General features: G+C 38.4%; 1 protein-coding gene and 1 long non-coding RNA gene across 2 annotated transcripts; one reads left to right on the top strand and one right to left on the bottom strand.

Moving 5' to 3' along the window:
* The first annotated feature begins 6,538 nt into the window (after positions 1-6,538).
* On the top strand, positions 6,539-7,344 carry lncRNA:CR43840 (long non-coding RNA:CR43840). Its single transcript, NR_073790.1, has 2 exons — positions 6,539-6,861; positions 6,931-7,344. It is a non-coding gene; the product is annotated as a long non-coding RNA:CR43840 (long non-coding RNA).
* A 2,934-nt stretch (positions 7,345-10,278) lies between these two features.
* Positions 10,279-12,124, bottom strand: CG31819 (uncharacterized protein). Its single transcript, NM_165148.2, has 3 exons — positions 11,525-12,124; positions 10,551-11,465; positions 10,279-10,453 (listed from the first exon to the last, which is right to left on the bottom strand). Exons 1-3 carry the CDS (start codon positions 11,993-11,995, stop codon positions 10,346-10,348), a joined length of 1,494 nt encoding a protein of 497 aa, NP_723954.1. The 5' UTR covers positions 11,996-12,124; the 3' UTR covers positions 10,279-10,345.
* Positions 12,125-19,407: the final 7,283 nt, after the last annotated feature.

Here is a 19,407-nt window from a genome sequence, read left to right as displayed (position 1 = left end):
GTTATTATCTTCATTGAAAGCTTAATGAAAACCAATCGAGTATATTTCAATAGGCTTAAACGAAAACAGCAACACAAAAGCGGTAGCTGTTCCAAAAACAACAATCACTTGCAGGAACAACAATTTACAAAAATGACCTCAATTTGATTGTTTTCAGGAAGTTCAGCGGTGCGTGTGTGTAAGTGCACGATTGTTGTATGTATGTATGTGTTGAAGGCCATGTGTTTGCAGGTGAAATGCATGACAAATATTCAATTATTTTCCATTAAGGCAGGCATCATTGATATAAATGCAATTCTGGCATGCGTAATTAAATTGCATTTGATAATTTCAGGGCCAGTACAAAACGATTTTCATTAACCCAACATGATCAATTTATTATCCACCGTAGTGATGAATGCATTTTGCATAGATTTAGTCAGATGGATAATTAAACTTTTCTTTTTTTCCGGACTTAACAAAAAAAAAACAATAATTAGAAATTTAAGTTTTCTAATAAGATTTTAGCGCTTTTTAAATGGTACACATTTTTTTAGAATTTATTGTAACTACAAAATTAATTTGGTAATTAAGTATAAACATATTTGATTTGCAGTGTTCCGCATAATTCCGACTTTACATTCATTGCAGTGCGCAGAAGAATTTTCATTCATCATGCATTCGTGGGGATGCCTTACAAAATATTTTACAATAATAAATAGCATAGAAGTATGCAGCAACACGTAATAAAAATGAAAATAAAAATGGGCGCAACAATGAGGACGCCACATCAGAGAAAAGGAGCTCAAAGGACATTACACCAGTGGTCAGACCATTGTCGCGTTGCATCCGCCAACGTAGTTGGATTGTTGGAAAACCGACAGCAAGTCAGTCTCCTGCTGAATGGGTGCGATTCATGGGAGCGGACAAATACCGGGATTATCATTTATTCACAACAAACACTCACTCACATGCCGCTGCTCATTCGTTCCATAGTAAACACCCCTGTGGTGGTGGGACCCGCCAAGAAATCCGGAAAATGGCAGCAGGACAAACTCGAGTTGAGGGCTTGAGCGGAGAATCACTATGGGTAATTTCATTAAACAGAAGCTCAATTAGTGTTCAAGTTGCATATTTAAGCCGTACTCTGTTGGCTAACTTAGCAATGCTTTAATCAATTAAATCAAAATAATTTCAAATTAGAAAGGCATATTAATTTTCGAGCTTCTGCAAATTTGATAGTAGTTTTTATCTTGATGGCTTTTAAATTCCTCCCACAAATATGTAGACAAGTTCACTTCGAACGTAATCGAAAATATTTAAATATTCAATGTTTATGTCAACCATGCCAGACAAGAATTTAAACTTGAATTCTTCAGTGGTCAGCTTTTGGGAATTTTTCCATTTTTTTTTTTTTTTTTTTGAGGGCACCACGTAGGGTCAGCACGTAGGCTGGGATCTCTCCAATTACTCCACATAGTTTATGGTCATCAACCAGTAGTAGTCTGCGAACGTTGAGAACTTTTTGCTCCGAACCCGAACATACGAGCATACATATTTTATAAAATTTAATGCTGCTGATAATAAAATGTGCACCAAGCGGGACACAAAAACACACACACACACGCACGACGACGAGTGATGTTTGTGCCAAAGTGCAATGCGCATAATTCATGTACTTAAAAGCGTTAAATAGAATGCCAGAGCAGGATTCAGTGGAAAGGGGGGCTAAAATCGGACGACGGCCGAAATGGGCGTACAGTAATAAGCCTAATATGTATGTAAATTGTGGACGCAGAGGGCCAAAAACTGTGGCAAATTGCCTGGTCAAAACCAAAGCCAACCCGAAAAGCCTCCATGTCTTCTGGTGTGTCAAAATTTATGAGGATTGCGTGACCTTCGTGCAGTTGTGCGTGATAAATCAATTTCATTGCAATTTGTAATTGTGTAAAATGTATTTTCAATTGGCCCGTCCCAACGCAGACATAGCTAGGTTTTCGTGGGTGGGTCGGTGGATTTGGGCTTTGGGGGTGGGCAGCGATGGGCGGCTGGCTGCATTGGTCTGGTTTGGCCAGAGATGGCGACGGAAATGCATGATTTTGGTCACATTTCCAATTGTCAATGAGATTTCAAATCTCCGAGATTTATGCGTTGCAGTTTCACCAGGCGCACACACAATGAGCGTTTTGTGCGCTGTGTCAAGCAATTTCTAAGCCATTATATATGCACCACTGCCACGTCTCCGCTGTCCGTTTGTAAATTTCTGTTTTTGGTTTCATGATTTATGCACGGCCACACCGAAAGCCAAACCGAATCAGCCTACAAGCCACCCAACCAGCCACCTAGCACAAAGACTAATTGCATTTGGTTAAGTTAAACCCAAGAAATTTAGTGGATAAATTAAATCAGCTGGCAGGACTAATTTGATCCGAAGTTAAGCAATGTACGATACTGTTCAGTTTCGAAGTGAGCCACATTGCTACCAGCTTCCATTTTGGTCGAATTTGAATGGGAGATGTGACACCAGTTTTTTCTTAATAGGAAATGTCCTTTTTGTTGCTTTTGTGTTGACAGCTAGACACTTGGCTGAAATGCAGATAAAAAAGGTGCCCAAATAATTTGAAATATGTTGTTTGTGCAGGAGCTACGCTCAAAATAAGAGTGAAAGTCATTATTCCATGACTTAATGCCATTTACTTATTTCTTATTATTGTCTCTGGATTATTAATTCGTTAATAGCCGAATTTTTTTTATCTACATACATTGAATCTATTCATATGGGTGCGTCCCACAATGAAGTGGTTATACATAATTCATAAATTCACCATTATTTAAGCCAGAATTTTGGTCAATTCATTATTAATTCATGCAAATTATGTTTAGTCAATGCAAAGCCTGATGGCAATTAAGCTAATATAAAAGGCGATAAACGAAATTCCAAATAAGCAAACAATATGAAATAAAAACAAAAAACTAGTGCTAAGCGAGTCATTTAATCTGCATCATTAATCAAGGGGCATAGGCTCTGATTACTCCATTGAATTAGACGCACTAAATTTCAAACCCAACAAAAAAAAAAAGAAACAACCACATTAGTGTACTTAAACACCCTCGCATTGTTAATTTGGTCAATGGGCTTTGGTAAAATCGATAACGAAATAAACAGAAATGAAAATAAATACCTGTAATGCCGGTAAAATAAACAAGCCGAAAATTGCTCAACTTAAATTAACAAATTTTCCGCACGCCATTTCAATTTCAATAATGGCATTTAATGCAGCATTACATTTGCAGCAATTTAATAAACATCAAACTAGGCCAAAAATGCATAATTGCCAACTAACTATATATATTGTTGGCCAAATCAACAAAGTAATTTTTATTGGCTTGCATTATTTACCAGCGAACTTAAATAAATATTTTACCATTTTTTTGGCAACTTTGATGGCCGCAAGAAAATGTAACAAAACTTCGAGTCAACTAAACTTTTGGAAAATAACTTTTACGCCCTTTAAGCATAAACCTTATGCTTGAGTAATAAAAAATTTACATTTCTTCATATTTCGAACATTGCATATTTATATTCATGTGCTTTGATGCATTTGAAACTACACAACAATTTCTTCCTGACTTCCTGCAGCTTAAGTTAGCTTTTTTAATATTCATCTCTCAACTGGCTTGGTTTGGCAAACGGCAGATCAAATGTTTGAAAACATTAGAATAAGTGCTAATTTCCTAATAAAAATTCAAAAGTAAATGCAAATTGTGAGTGGCAGTCAGAAAGAACAAAGTCAAACTGTCAGGGCACGAGTCGCTCGGTCTATTTATGCATGAATGGAATTCAATTTGCATAATTAAAGTTAAATGCATGGCATTTGCTCGGTAAATTCATAAATAATCCAGCGCTGCACAGATTACATCAGAGGAGCAAACGAGCAAAATCAAATACAATTTGAACAAATAATCGCCTGATGTTTGTTACGACTGAAATATGAAAACAAAAATCTCAATGAAATTGAAAGCCAAAATTGACAAAACCTTTTAATTCAAACATGGCGAAAAAATAATCTTTTGATTAATTAAAAAATAACAAATATACACATATATAAAATATATGTGTATGATCGTTTGGACAGAAGACTGATTGCCGCATAATGGGATAAAGTCAACCCATTAAGTTTGTCTAGCCAGAGTCATTAGGTTTAATGGCCGTCAGACATGTGCTGTTCGGTAATCCTGGCTCTTATCTACTCACTCCTTAGTCCTGCTAAACTTGGCCATATGTCGGCCGTTGGCCAACAAAACTTCACACATTCCACGTGCAGTCGAAAGCTTATAAAATAGTTATTACTCTTAATGAGACTGTTAGCCGAAAAAGCTGAGTTCTTTTCTCCCAAAATTTAGGCCTGACACTTGGTTTATTCAATAGCAGATTCACTTATCTATTTTATATATGTGTTTTAAATTGATTTTGAATTTGTATAGCTTGGTTGTCTTTTGTTTGCTATCCATTGTGCTGTAAAAATCAATTGACCTAATTTTGATGGCATTGAAATTGGTTTTTTTTTTGCCTCAAACGAAACAGTATTTAAATAATTTTATTTGACATTTAAAGGATTTGATAATGGCTTTTGTTACATTTATCAGAGGTCAATTCGTTGCATGGTTTTACAGCCATTAAACCGTAACTAAGTTTTCTTTTCAAAATGTTTGTTTTAAAGCTTTCAAAAGCCGGCTGCTTGCAGCTTTATAAATAAGTTATCTATTTATAATATATTTCTATTTGACAAATACATTTTAAACAAAGAGCTAAGGGCATTAAAAGTAATTATAAAGTGTAAAATGTGTATTTCAATTAAACAAAGTCCGCAATCGGAGCGCGTAAAGCTTGAAGTAAGCTCAATTATTGCATTAAGTACTTTGGTGACCAATTAACAGTGAATCTCAATCTAAGCGGACTTAATCCACTCAATATTACATTGAGAATTTACAAATATTTATTACGGAATTTATGCTAGTTCAATAAGCATCTCATTTAATTTTGATAATCAGGAATGTGGGCACTTTTGCAATGTAATTGATGATTTTCTAATTAAGCTCAGCTCAGTTGGAAACATTTAATTAACCAAAGCAAAATAGTAAATATCCGAATATATATTTCTACTTTAATTGTGCCGGTCTACAGGCAAAGGCAAAGATAAACGTATGGGTGATAGATCAATAAAGGAATTGAAAATTTGGCAAGCTTTTTAAGCGACTTAACATGCCATAAAATGCTCGTAAATATGATGGTCAATAAATACGGTAATAAAATGTGTTTTCAGGATAGACACAACTATAACACAAAAGGCTCCCCCGGGAAAGGAAAAGGATATTTATATATGCGTGCAGATATGTGAATATATATGTGCACAATGGACCCGCATCAAGAAAAGGAAGCCATTGAAGCAATCAGGCAGTAGTAGTCCATGACCACAGTTACTGCATTCCATAACACCATCACCACCACCACCAGGACCCACCCACCTCGTATTCTCTATTCGATTATGATAAAATGCCTTTAGGTGACCACAGCATGCAAAAGTGGGTAGATTCCGGGAGACACGAAGGATTTGCGAGGAACCCAAAATAATAATCGTGCGCATAAATAAAACATTTTGAAATCAAGTGGTTACCCCCACCGAAAAATTCCCTCGCATTCGAAACGAAACGAAACGAAAGGAAACAAATAAGCAAAACCAAACCAGTGAGAACCGAGAAAGGACACAACCGTAGATGAGGAAAAAAACCGAAATTGAAAGTCAAGACATGAAATATTTATGTATTGTGGGTTTCCTCGAAAGTTTTGTGGGTGCGTTGCCATCTTGGCATGTTTGCTATTTGTGGTTTATATGCCAATAAATAAAAACCTTTGCCCTAGCCCAAAACAACACAACACAACACATTTTAAAGTATGTCCGTTTCGATGCTCACCAAACTGTAACCAAAAGGACCCACCAATCAGCCCGGTCTTCATGGTCACTTTCCACTTTCCACTTTCCACTGCCCAAATGACCCACACTCGGAGCAAACAAATTGTTAGTTGTTGAACTCTGCTCTGGCCAAGTCCTCTCTTGATTGAGCCGTTGGTTTTTAGGGGTACTCATCCGAACGCCCCTCTTACCGACTGTCAGCAAACTATTTGCACTTGGTTTGGGCTATTAAATTGCATAATAAATGTATCTCAAATTCCAGCTCTTGGCTACAGATTATTTTTAAAATTTGTGGTTACCGAGTAGGAGATTTGAATGCGAAAAACTTTTATTTTATATTTTTCAGAACAAGTGGACTAGATTGCTTGTCCGGTTTGGAATTAGGAAGTGGAAAACTATTTGATATCTGGGAATTTAAGGGAGAATAAACTACTAAAGTACAATATATATTTCCAAAAAAAATTTTAAATCGTTTTGATAAACAGAAATAGTTGAAAGATCATATTAAGATATTGTTTCCATTCATTCACTGTGTATTTGTATTTGAAATTAAATTTATTACAATATTTTCAAAGAAGTTAACATGTAAGCATTGAATTCAATGGCATTTAAAAGAGATTTCCTGCCTCATATGTCCACCTCATTAATTTCTTGCCAATGTGCAAACATTCTCTCTGAGCCTCCCAACCAAGGTATTGCAAACAAAAATGAGCTGAATAATATCCATAGAAATCTCCTTGGCACGAGGAGCCTCCAAGAACTTAATCAGGAGCTGTTGACATTGCCAGGTCTATTCAACCAGCCCAGACTCCTGGCTCCCATGACACTGGCTTTCTTTAAAAAGGAATCCCTGGCCTCGGGCAAATATGCTAAGACCAGAATTGCTGCCCAGGCTCTCCGAGATCGAGAGGCAAGTTATTTAATTTGGTATAAAACAGTGCAATATATATTATGTTTATTCATGGCCCATATACCGTAGCCGGCCAAACTCATCCTTAGCCTCTCGTCCCCATCAGTCTTAGTTGGCCATTCTGTTGGCCTGGCCCGAAGGAAATGAAAAAGTTTTTAGGCCCATCTGCTGCCTTCTTGGCCTCCTCATTCAATTGCCACCGGCGTCTCTGGCTTTTGTGCTCCTCCGCAGCTCCTTCGATGGTGCCCCCCAAGAACCCTGAGGTCTTTGAGTTTTCACTTAGGCTTTTTGCATAATCAAGATAAACGATAAGTAAATTTATCTTTATTAACAAATCTTTAACGTGGCCGAGTAATTTATTTGCGGTTGGCCTCCGTCAGACGAAATTTTCACCAGCGGCCCTTTTCTTATTTGACTGACATTTGAAATTGAGTTTCGGTCTGCGGTTTGTATAAGGCCAGGAAGTCGGATTTGTTTGTCAGTAATTATAGTTTATTTCGCAAACTGTGCTACTAGTTTAAATTAAATGATTGTGACCAAAAAACCATTTTTAAATATGTAAAAAATAGCATAAAATAAAATAATAATGTGCCTAAGGTAATGAATATTGAATTTGTCTTAAGATTACTATTGAATTCTACAAAACATTTAAATATTGCCATAACCTTTCCACTTGAAGAGCATTTTTATTACTTGATCAAGGTGTTTTCAACATCAGGTGCAAATATTTTCCATAAAACTGTGAATTTATTATTTTTCATTGATGTGCTCATAGACTACGGCCAATGTCGACATTCTTGAATAAAAGTTGTTTTCCTTATTCCTTGGCATTTGGTGGAAACTGCTCCGGTGCAAACACGTTTCGCGGAAACAATCATGCTTGCAATAGTTTCCTGCCTGATTGTAAAGCGATTATCTGCCCTATAGGTATGGCTTAAATACGTGTATATGTGTATGTGTGTGTGTGTGTGTGTCCGGCTGTAGTCCTTACTGCTGGCAGACGGACTTCTTCATCGTGGACCTGGTAGCGAACTGCAGTTGCCTGCCATGGCATAAAGGATGTGCAGCCGGCACACATGACTTCCGTCTGATGGAAAATAAAGAAAACGAATTGAGTGCAGGACAACGGCAGCGTGGTGGGCAAAAAAAAAAAGGAGCCGGAATGCGGAGAGGGGCATCCTAGAATGCCACTGATTAAACTCAGTCGGGGAAAGAAGCTCAAAGAAGCACAAAAAAAAAAAAAAATGAGGAAACACGGTAAGCGACTAAAATAGCTTTGGTATTGGTTTACTTTGCCTGCACCTATAAAGTAAATAAGGAATTCGAGATGCAGCTTGCTCTGAAAGGAGCTAAAGCTCCTGCTAAAGTACCCGTCGCCGGATCCGGAGCACTAGCAGCTAAAAAGGCATTAAAGGATTACGTTGTTTGGAATTTACTATAATGGGGACATTGGAAAACTGCTATCTAAATTCTACCCTGGCTACCAAGCAGAATTTATAAGGTATTGGAAATTAAAAACGATTCCAGGCCAAAAGAATTTGGAATGAGTTCTTATCAATATATATTAAATATGTAAAATATGTTATGCAATGGTAAGCTTCAATTATAACTTTATCCAAGGAATTCTGATTTAATCCCGATAACTAATAAAAATAAACGGATTGCCGGATCTTTGTTCTGGCAATTATCTTCAAATAGCGTTGCCTGTTAATCTCTTCGAATAAAATTTAACAATCAAACAATTTCCACACTTTAATTGCTTATCTTCATCCACTTATCTGTGGCAGCACCACCACAATCATCACCATCACCATCACCACTTTCTCGCATGGCAATCAGACAAATAAAACTTCGATTAATTGAATATCAGAAAGTAAAATGCACACGATTCCGGCCAAACAATTTCTCCTGCCTGCAACTTTCGGACGAGTGAGTCGTGAACATAATAGCCGGTTGGAATTCGTCATTCAGGACATGACTTTGCCAGCAATCCGCTCCAGACACTGTATACAGTGATAAGACCCCCGGGGGCGGATGGGGGCGTGTCTCCGACAAGGCAGGAAACAAGCGAATCAAGCCATATAAAAGTTTTTACCACCACAACAAAGATGGATACCGCACAGCGACACTCAGAACTACATTTTTTTGCCCAAATTCATTCGATTGCCATAATATGGAGCTGGTTATATTGAGTAAAATTGTTTCGTTTCTCTAGAAATCTGAAAAATATCTATTGATATATTTATTTTAACTTTAAAAATTCTAAAAAATACAATTTGATACATTTATGTATATCGAATTAGGCTAAAAAGGGAATTCAGCATTATAGCTGTATCATTTTGCCGAGTGCAAAGACATTGTGTGTGTGTGTGAGTGGTTGTGCAGCATGTGGGCCACTTTTATTTGGCCGCAGCTAATTGTTTTTCGTTACGCTACGCATACCAATGCATTTAGCCATCGACCAGGACCATAACTTTCGAGTGTTTTATGGCCTCACGCACGGCAGGAGCAGGACAATATCTTGGCCCCACACATCCTTGCCTCCTTACCCCATCGCACACACTTGTGTCGTTAAATAAACCATACACCGGAAGCGAAGTACTTGGAAATTTATTAATGCCACGGTCGCCAAACGATGACTGCAATTCCAATTCCACTTTCAGCTCCCATTTCCAATCAAAACTCAATCTGTCAAAAGCTTAAAATCTCATTTAAGGCTCCTCGTGTGGTTCATTGCCGATTTAATTGGCTTTCAGCAGATCCAATAAGTGAGCAAAAGCAAAACACAATTTAATTAATCGAAAAGTAGTGTAGTAAGTGGCTGTGGCAGTGGAAAGGATCCGCAAATGTAGCCATCTGCTTTTTGGTTCCTCGGAGTAATCTAGAAACAATAGATGACATAATTCACATGTCTTTGTTGAGCCATTGTCCATTACTGGTTGCCGCATGCCTCGTTTACTCCGGCTTCACTGCCATTCTTTTTCGGCTTCCTTTGTACGGCATTTTTTCCCGCTTTTCCCCACTTTCCCCCGGATTTTCCGCCCATTTCCAACGCCCATGTGGGCGAGACAAAAATGTTTGTGAAATGAGCCGTAATAAGCTGAAAATGCCTTATGGTTTCGGTTGTTGCCTCCTGGTGAGGATGAGAAATTTGCTTTGTGTGGCTTATTTTGAGGTTAACGGAAATTAACTTTATCAACTTGAGTAGTAAATTACGGTACTTGGATATATATATATATTGCATTTTTATAAAAGATTTCAATCCAGAAAAAAGCGTTTTAATTCAATTCAAGATTTACTCAAACATGCTAAAGCATATTAAAAATATACTGCCCACAGTGAAAATATATTAAAATATGATGCTTACATAGTATCTTGAAAGCTGTTTCCAATTTCACATTGATGATTTGGGGGTTTGGAGAAAAATATATATATTTATTTAGAATATTTGTAAAACAGCTATGGATACTATAACTCTACAGTACTATTCGCTGCTATTGAAAAAAAATTGAATATCTCTAATCGGTCGACATTGATGAATTACGCGTTCCATTCTGAGGAAAGGGAGCTTGAAGCACCAGAAGTTTGAGTACTATAAAAAAATAAATAAATAAATAAATTATTTAATGTAAGAATTATTTTAAGATTTATACCAGAGGACTTTAAAATAAGAGAAACTTTCTACGTACCATGGACTGATAGGCATCCCTGAGTTCAGAGTGTTGACTGAGGATAATGGTAATGGGATAGCTAAGATTTTCACTCCTCCGGATTCGGTAAATACCTTGAAGGACCTTCCAGCTCAACTGGGGACAGTCCAGCAAGTAGATATCGTTGAGACCGGGACACATTCGCACCATATCTATCAACTGGTAGTCCTTAATATCAGGGCAATTAATTAGAGCAATGTATTTCTGAACTCTTGGAAACAAGAGCCGGCTAATCTCGCGGTCGCAGAAGTAGCAGTTTGCCAGGACCAATCCCCGCAATCGAGAGCACCGATCCAACCCGACCTCCTTCATCCAATTGGGATCCTGAAAGCCTTTGCAATCTATTTGAATCAGTTGCACAGAATCTTTCCGTCTATTCAGTATAAATTGCATGCACTCAAGTGTCAGCTGACTTCTCGTTTCACATTGTGTTAACTCCAACAGTCGAAGATCAGTCAGTTTCATGACAAGGTCCTTTTGGTGAAAAAACAGTCCTGTGGTCAACGATAGGTCTCTCAGATTGGAACACTTATCAATGAGCTTCAAGCTCAGTGTATCGCAATCGAATCGAAGAAATAATCTGGTCAATTTGTGGCACCGCTCTAAGATCCCAGTGAGAGCAGTCTGCGAAATGAATCCATTGAGCACTAGTAACTCCAGTTCCTTAAAATGTTCGATGAAGTGCACCTGGATTTCACAATCGGCCGTCAGACGGCGCAAATTTCTCATCAATTTGGGAAGAGCATGCAGTGGCCACTGAGCCATTCTATTTCCACCAAAATCTTCTCCAGATTGTTGACTGCTAGACTTAACCTTTTCTTCCATCAGCAGTTCGCAGCGTTGAACAGATACTATCGACTTGACTCCTGCTTTTTCCAAAACATTAAGGTTTTCCTAAGAAATATGAACGATCAGGAAGATAAACTTTTGAAATATTATGTAAACGTACCCACCTGCAGTCTATCTGCGACGAAGTAAACGTACTTAAAATGATCCTTCATGTGAACGATAAGATGTCTCTGGGATTCCTCGCCAAGATCCTTATGAAGAGTGCGGAAGTCGAGCCGTTTCCTTGTACTTCGCCAAAGGGTGTAGCAGGCGGCGGGAAGGAGACGAAAGGAGCGGTAGAGGACGATCTGGTCGGAGAGGTCAAGTTTTTGAAAAACCTTCTTTAACTCCCAGTAGTCTACATCCTGTTCTCCCTCCTCAAGTTTCGTTTGGGGAAGGGATCTATCAGATGAATAGTTGTTCGATGGACTTTCCAAAGGGGTAGTCAAACCGTCTCCAATTTGGGCGACCTGATGGATTCGACGGTTATTTCGAGGAGCTTCCATCTCGATCACCGATCCGTTTCCAACTTGGAATTTTGGCAGACGCTGTTTCCTCTCTGGATTCTTCAATAGTCTAGGACTACGGCTCAACATACCGGAGACCTAAACCTATACGCTATAAGTATAAAAAAGGATAATAGAAAATTAAAGTCCTTTTTAATTTGCCTATAGTGTACTAGTTTCTATCAATCGAAATTTAGTTGAGTATTAGGTCAAAGTCTCCCAATTTTCAATTTTTTTTTTATTTTCAATAAAATTATACATTTGGACTTGTGTAAATTGACGCTCTGTTTTTGCATTGGAAGAGCCGAACGTATAATTTCCTTTAATTGGTTATTATACTTATTTAAACGAAAATTTACCAATTAAACTTTCTTCTTCTGGCAGCGCTTAATTGTTGGTGTAAAAACTTTATTGCAGTGTTAATTGTGCAAATTATGCTGCAAAAGGGGACTACCAAACACGCACGCATACACCACCGAAACAGAAACAGAAGCAGCAGCAGACCCACCATGTTTGCCGCAACCAGCCCTAAACAAAGGGGAAAATAATAACAAAATGCAGAACAACCCAACAACAAGGACATCGCAATCCTGGCAACAGTAAAAACCACATGCCAACACTTAGTGCCCAGTACGTGGAACGGAGGCTGCCGTCCAGGATCTGGCCCATATTATGCTTAATTATAAGCGTATATATGCAAGAACAACACAGCGGCTAGCATCTGACCTCGCTTAGCTCATATTACACGCTGGCCCAAAAACAAAAACAAAAAATAACAAACAAAAAAAAAAAAAAAAAAAATCAAAAAACAAGCACAACATACAAAAACACGCTGGGGTTTTCGGCCCTGTATTATGTAACTGCATTGACCAAAAGTTTGGCGCACCGAAAACTTTCCGCTTGCCTTGCAGCTTTGTGTCAAAGCGAAAGGCGCCAGCAGCAGGACCAACTCAGGAGCAGGACTTCTGCCATGTCTTTCGACGCAGTCCCACAAAGTTTTGTGGCTCGGTTACGGAACGGCTTCCTTTGGCTTCTTATCTGCGTGAAAACACAGCCACCAAGCAAACACCAAAATGCTATTAATGTTTGCTTGTCGATTACTAGCAGGACACAGACAAAATTTTACAGATATCAAGCCGGAAACTGCGATCCTTACAATGGGATTTTTAATGCCTTGTTCATATATTTTGTTATTTTATTAATTGAAAGGATAGCTAGAGTTGTTCTTTTCCAAGTGCAATTACTACGATTTTTAAGCACTATATTTTTTTTTTTTAAAACTTAATTATTTTAAAAGATTTGGAATTTGATCTTACCTATCTTACCCATTTAAACGCGAACTCTTCAGTTGCAAGCCCGACACAGCGAAAAATATTAATTAAAGTCATTTACTTTATAGAATAATTTTTATATTCATTACTTTATGCATTCTGTAAGGACTATTTTCGCTGTCGAAAACTTTGTGTCGACACCATTAAAGTTCATTACCGAAAGATTTCCCGCATTGTCTGCGTTGCAATTTTGTTGCAGCATGCAAATATATCAAAACTTAAGGCTGTCTATGCTGTAGTTGAATCGTCGCCAGGACGCCAGACTGCGGAGCCGACTCCTCGAGACGGCATGCCGATGCTGAAGATTTATTATTTATCAGTGCAGATTGTGCAACTACTTTGTTGCTCCTTCCCCGTCCCAATTGTTCGCATCCTCGAGCTCAGTCATGTGTGCAGCATAAGATTCCTCAGACACACACGCAAGTCCTGCAGGCAATGCTTATATCCTTTGGCTGGCAAGCTATATGCATTGTCTTGTAACTGAAAATGCAGATTGTTTACTGATGTTAGATGCTATTTTCAATGGCTTCTTGCAGTGCCTCGAATTTCCAATGAGAATTGCCTCGATGTTTGTCGGTTAGAGGAAGAGTTGATGGATGAGTCAAGGTAACTAAGTAAATAGATAAAAAGGTTTGCAGTTCATCGACAAGCAAATCGAACGAACAGCACTCACATCTATTCCACTGTATTATTTTAGTATCCTTCAGAAAGCCCAACTCGATTGAAAACAAAGGATCTTTGTTCGGCCTTTCTAAACAATTCAATTACGGGTATAAACAACAAATAAACAAACAACATGGTGGTGAGAAAAAGTTTCCGGAAGCGGCGAGGGGAAAAACTAAATGAAATGAAATGAAAATGAAAACTAGACACGCAGACGGAAAACCGAGAATTATCTGGGCATTCCGTGCAAACGAAAGCAGAAAATTCATTTTTTGCCGCAGTCAGCTGACGCTATCTGCTGCCTCTTTGCCCTCGAAGAACCCCGATTGCCGGTACTTCCTTCGCTGCATTTAACTAATTGCGATAATTAATTAGGACTAACAACCAGAGTTCGGGTAAAAGTCTGTACAAGCCATCCTACTGCTGCAAGGATAACAGAATAGCGGAAACCACAGGACCTCTGGGCACGCAAAGAACGCCTATATGGAGGTCCTGAGCTCTGGCCATGGATATGTGCTAAGCGCTGGGGATTACCAAATTGATATATAAACTTCTTGTCCCGGGTTCTTATGCATTATGCTGTTAATGGCTTTTCGTGGCTTCCGACACGAGTTTTGCCTTCATGTCTGCCATCTGCCAGAGGTTGGTAAAATAATAATTATTGCTATGCTAAATAATAAAGAATACACAATTCTGGTATATAATTCCGAAAAAACATGGAATAATGTCAGGTAAAAGTAGGTTATCTGCATTGTAGTTCTCTCTTTTGTTGTTTTTAGATATCATATATATCATAAGTAAACATTTTTCATTTAATTATTTATAATTAACAAAAATAGTTTGTTTTTTTTAGAGCTATGCTGCAATCTAATGACGAAATTAAGCATCGAAAGAAGAGTCTATATGTCAGCGATATTTAAGCGAACCGAAATGACTGGCTTGGCTTCATTAATTAATGAACTTTTCGTGGGTATCGTGTCGTTCCCTTTCCTGCTTGACACCCTTTTCCCCAGTTAAAAAGCAGTTTCTTTCACTTTGGCCATGCATGAAAAACCCGCAACTTGTTTACTCAATGCCGGCTTTTTCACTTCAACACTTGGGTGAGTTGGTGGCCCCCGGGAGGACTAGACTCAACCCTTTTGACTCGAAAATTTTTGCATAACAAAGCGGCAAACAGATGGAGGGAAAGTGCCGGCGTGGCAGAGACGGTGGCACTGCAATTTATTTAATAAAAAACGCAATGTCGACGACCCAAGCAATTGAAACTTTTTCAACCGCAAAATACTAAACCATACTTCTAGGCAATAACGTAATTCAAATGCCCCGTAGACGACGACACCAACAAACTTTGCACATTTTTGACCCGCCCCCCCCCCCCCCATTCCTACCAAAAAAAAGGTGGTTCCATGAGGCAAACTGAACTCACAAGCAGAGGAAAAGTTTTCCAAAAATGGCGTAAATTGTCGGATCCCCCAAAAACAGAACCCGTTCCCATCTACCCATGCTAACTCTTTTTTTTTTGTTTTTGTTTTTTGTAAATAGTGAGGAACCACGGGTGACCAAGTGGGAAAGTCAAAGCCTTGCGCGGCATTTACTAAAATATTCATGGCCTGGCGAGTCGACACCCCATTGGTGGGAGTTGGAAAGTGGGTGGTGTTCAGTGGGCGGTGGGGGAAGGTCGAACTGCCAACTGGCCTTTGTACTTGAATTGGTTCCGTTGCCCTTCTGCAGTTTTTGCTCTTTTTGTTTATGACACGAATGAGCGAAGTTTTTGATATTTGTTGATTGCTTTTTCGGCTCTGATTGTGGGCGTTGCAGAGGCATGCTGATGAAGTGGGCGTGGCCAGCTCGGGGAGCAACAGATCTATTTGCATTTTGATTCCGTTTTGTTGAGAGTCTCAGTATGAATAATTGTTTAATTGTCTTGTTGATGAGTTGAAAACAAAGCGTTTCAAATGAAGAAATTAAAACATTTTGTTTAGGCACATTTATTTAATATCACATGTATGCATATTAAATCTTTTAATTCTTAAGTTATCCTACAATGTACAATAAGTACAAATGAATAGAGCACCTTAAGCTGCCATATAGTCACTATATAGTGAGTACATTAATATATGCCCTCGTTCGCTTATATAGAAAAAACCCTTTTCTTTTTTCTCACCATTATCGAAAATTTCCATTCAATCAAAACACTTTTGTTTTGTATTTGTTCCTCTTAAATAAATAAACAGAAACATTTGCAAATGTTATCATTGCAAGCTGCGGATTGTCATGGTGCTGAACCACTGATTTCTTTTAGTGAGAAACTCTTTTGTGTATCTTGGCTATGCATAATAGAAAAGCGTGTGTGCGTAAAATCAAGTCGGATTTAAAGTGCCTAATGGCGGGGTTTAAACTTTGTAAAATTGTGCAGTTTGGACTTCAGTTTTACATTAACTGAAAGCTGAGAGAGAAAAAGTAGTTGAGATATAAAACGAAAGGGGAATGTTATGAGGAGGCTAGAGAAAACAATTAAAGTATTTTGACTTCAAGTCGTTTCAGTTTTTGTTGGCACACTCATATTGAAAAATAGTACACATTTTATTTATTTATTATGCACACATCTGATGGATTTCAAATCCACTGTCCAATGATGAGCTTAAGTAATTTTATATTCCTTTACTTAACCTCGTATAGATGAGTGGTGGCCTCGAAAGCAATTTGTCCAACGCACTGCCGTAAACTTGCTTTCTAGAATTTTGTAATAGCCCCGATAACAATGGCTTGGCACATCAACAGGACCGGTTCCGAGGAGCACTCCTTGAGTGACGGCATGCCATGACTGAGGGGGGGGGGTAAAGGGGATCGGGCGGTGTAGGGGGAAAGCGTGACACCGAGATGGCCAAAGATAGCTGGCAGGTTGGATTAACCCCGTTCCCTGGTTGAAGTCACTGGCAGGACACTTGACTGGCGGTTGGTGGAAGTTGAGGTTGCCTGCCTGGCTGCTGTGCAATTGGTTTTGTGGGCCATAAGGACTCCCCCTTCAAGGCCATAACAACAAATGGCCAAGCAAAATGGATGTCGACAGCAGATGCTTCAGTTCCTCCTGCTGGACGTCATTTGCATTTATCCATCCGTTCATCCACGGGAGCGATTTCAAATGATGCTATTTGTGGTGAAAATTTGATCGATGATTATTATTTATGTATATAAACCGATTAGGGGCTAGCGTGTATTTTTATTGATATGTGCAAAAACTGCCCCTTATGCTGCGAAAGTTTATAAATATCTGGCTATATACCACCAATATAAATTGATTGACACGAACACAAAAAATAAATGCGAGTCCTCCCACCGGAAATGAGCAAAAAAAAAAGATGGCGAAAGGAAGTGATGGGTTATTTGTGTATTTGTATGTGTGGTGTAATGGACCTGCTTCTGGTTCACCTATTGCTATTGTTGTTGTCATTAATGTTTGATTCCTGACTGTTTTTGCCAGACCTTATTGACGTATTTCGGTTCGTTTTGGCCCCTTGATTACAATTCGCTTCCGGCAGTCATTAATTTTTATTTAGCACATTTTCAGAGCGCTCGTAAAGTGAGCGGGAAACGAGAAAAATCGCCGCTTTTACAGGTAAGAAAAATGTTACAAGGACAGTGAGATCCAGGAGAATATGAATAAATTATGGCTACATGTGGGCGTTTGAATCGCTTTTTCCCCACTCTCTGCCGCACCTCTGGGCGGAAACGGAAAGTGTGTTAATTTCCGACAGCAAAATGTTTACGCTTCTGATGGACGCGAACTGCAATTGATTTCAATGGGATGGCGGAATAACAAAAAAAGTGACTGTTGTTGAATAAGTGGAGGTCGTTCAGAGGTGTAAAAACTGCTATGTGTATATTCCTTCGTTGAAAAGAGCATTTATATGAATACAATATTTTTTGTTTATTAAAGCAAGAACATTTTCGAATGGAAAAAAAATATGTCATAAATAGTTGAGCGTCTACAAATGAATTAAAAATATTAAACTCCGAGCGCGGATTTTAATTTAAGAGTATACAACCATAAATTGGTAATAGCAATTACTTGGAACTACTCTTAAATTCTTAATTACTTAATTACTTTGCAGCTCTTTTATTCGTGTAAAACTCAAAAAGAATGCCCCTTCCGTGCCTCTCAAGCTGTCTCATTTATTATTCATTCAATATTAATTCAAGCATTAAAATTCCAACGGTTCCCTCTACCCCCCAACGACATAAAATATTTTATTAAAATGCTTTCACATTATCCAGACGCCCATATCATGTTGGGCTATCATTGTCCGATTTATTGGCAACAAGGGCATCGTCGACCACTCGTCTTTCATTCATTCACTCTGGACTGCTACCAAGGACATGATCGAAAAGATGTGACGCAAGTTTTATATCCTTAAAAATTATATAAATTGTTGAATTGTTAAGTGTTGAAAATTATTGCCTTTATTTAGTTGGTGTAACAAAGTGATTGTAAACTGAATTCAATTGCTTTTAAATTGCTTTTAGTTGCTACATAATATTTGTTATATTCCTATATAAACAGCGATTTTATTATTAAAAAATTAAAATATATGTCTATTTTTTGTTTAAGCTTAAACGTGATCTTAGTTTTGAACTGTGCAACCACGACAACGACTCGAACACCTTAAATGTCCGCAGGCCGACTGCATTTGCATATGACGGGCCGTGTTCAGCAGTTTTTCCAGCCTACATTTACCCTTTGCCATTTTTCGCAAACACTTTTCCTCCATGTCGGACCATGAGTACCGCAGGTCTTTTGTATTCGCACGTTCATTCTGTTTATCATTTTTCCCACCTCCGTTGGCTTCCTTACATGAAACACGAAAAACGCATTCAAGCTGAGTTTGTTGGGATTGAGCTTAAAAAAAGCAAACTTAAATAGGCACAATGAATTTAATTAGTTTTGCTTTATCCAGTAAATTAATAAAATGATATTTTATTGCATCTGTCTTGTCAGACAATAATGTTGACAGGCAATAATGTAAGCTAACTGTTTTACCAAAGCACTTTCTTTTGAAAAGCCACTTAAAATATTACTTATACCCTAATTTAGGTTGTTTTTCAGATTCTTTCATTAATAATTTATTTTATTTAATCACTACAGTCCCTAAAGAATATAAACTAATATAAACCTTTGTCTTTTTGCTCAAGATCAACAGGTCACTGTTCTGGGAACAAAGGGCTAAAAAGGCATAAAATTCCGAGGACCAAGTGTACCAACGGTCAGCGGATGTTGGCTTTTTGGGTAACACTTTACGGCCGAACCACACATACGCACGCGCACTTAGGCCGCCGTTTCCGTTTCCGCTCACTTAATGTTTCATTTTGTTGCTGTTACTCACCAAAACCAAGAACCGCCGCCTGTCACTCAACTCGAGTGTGTGTGGTTGTGTGAGTGCGGGTGTAGGTGTGGGTGTGGGTGTAGGCCAAGTTAATGTCCAACGTGCTTGTCCATGTGTCAGTTAGAGG

This window comes from Drosophila melanogaster, chromosome 2L (assembly GCF_000001215.4).
Source record: "Drosophila melanogaster chromosome 2L".
NCBI lineage: Eukaryota > Metazoa > Arthropoda > Insecta > Diptera > Drosophilidae > Drosophila > Drosophila melanogaster.
This window is presented reverse-complemented; position numbering and strand designations above follow the sequence as displayed.

Excerpts from the sequence above, each read along its gene's own strand:
- CG31819 (NM_165148.2), bottom strand. The coding sequence starts at position 11,995 with ATGTTGAGCCGTAGTCCTAGACTATTGAAGAATCCAGAGAGGAAACAG. Across the intron at positions 11,466-11,524 it reads TCGTCGCAGATAGACTGCAG|GAAAACCTTAATGTTTTGGA; the intron begins GTGGGTACGTTT and ends CATATTTCTTAG. Across the intron at positions 10,454-10,550 it reads GGGATGCCTATCAGTCCATG|TACTCAAACTTCTGGTGCTT; the intron begins GTACGTAGAAAG and ends ATTTTTTTATAG.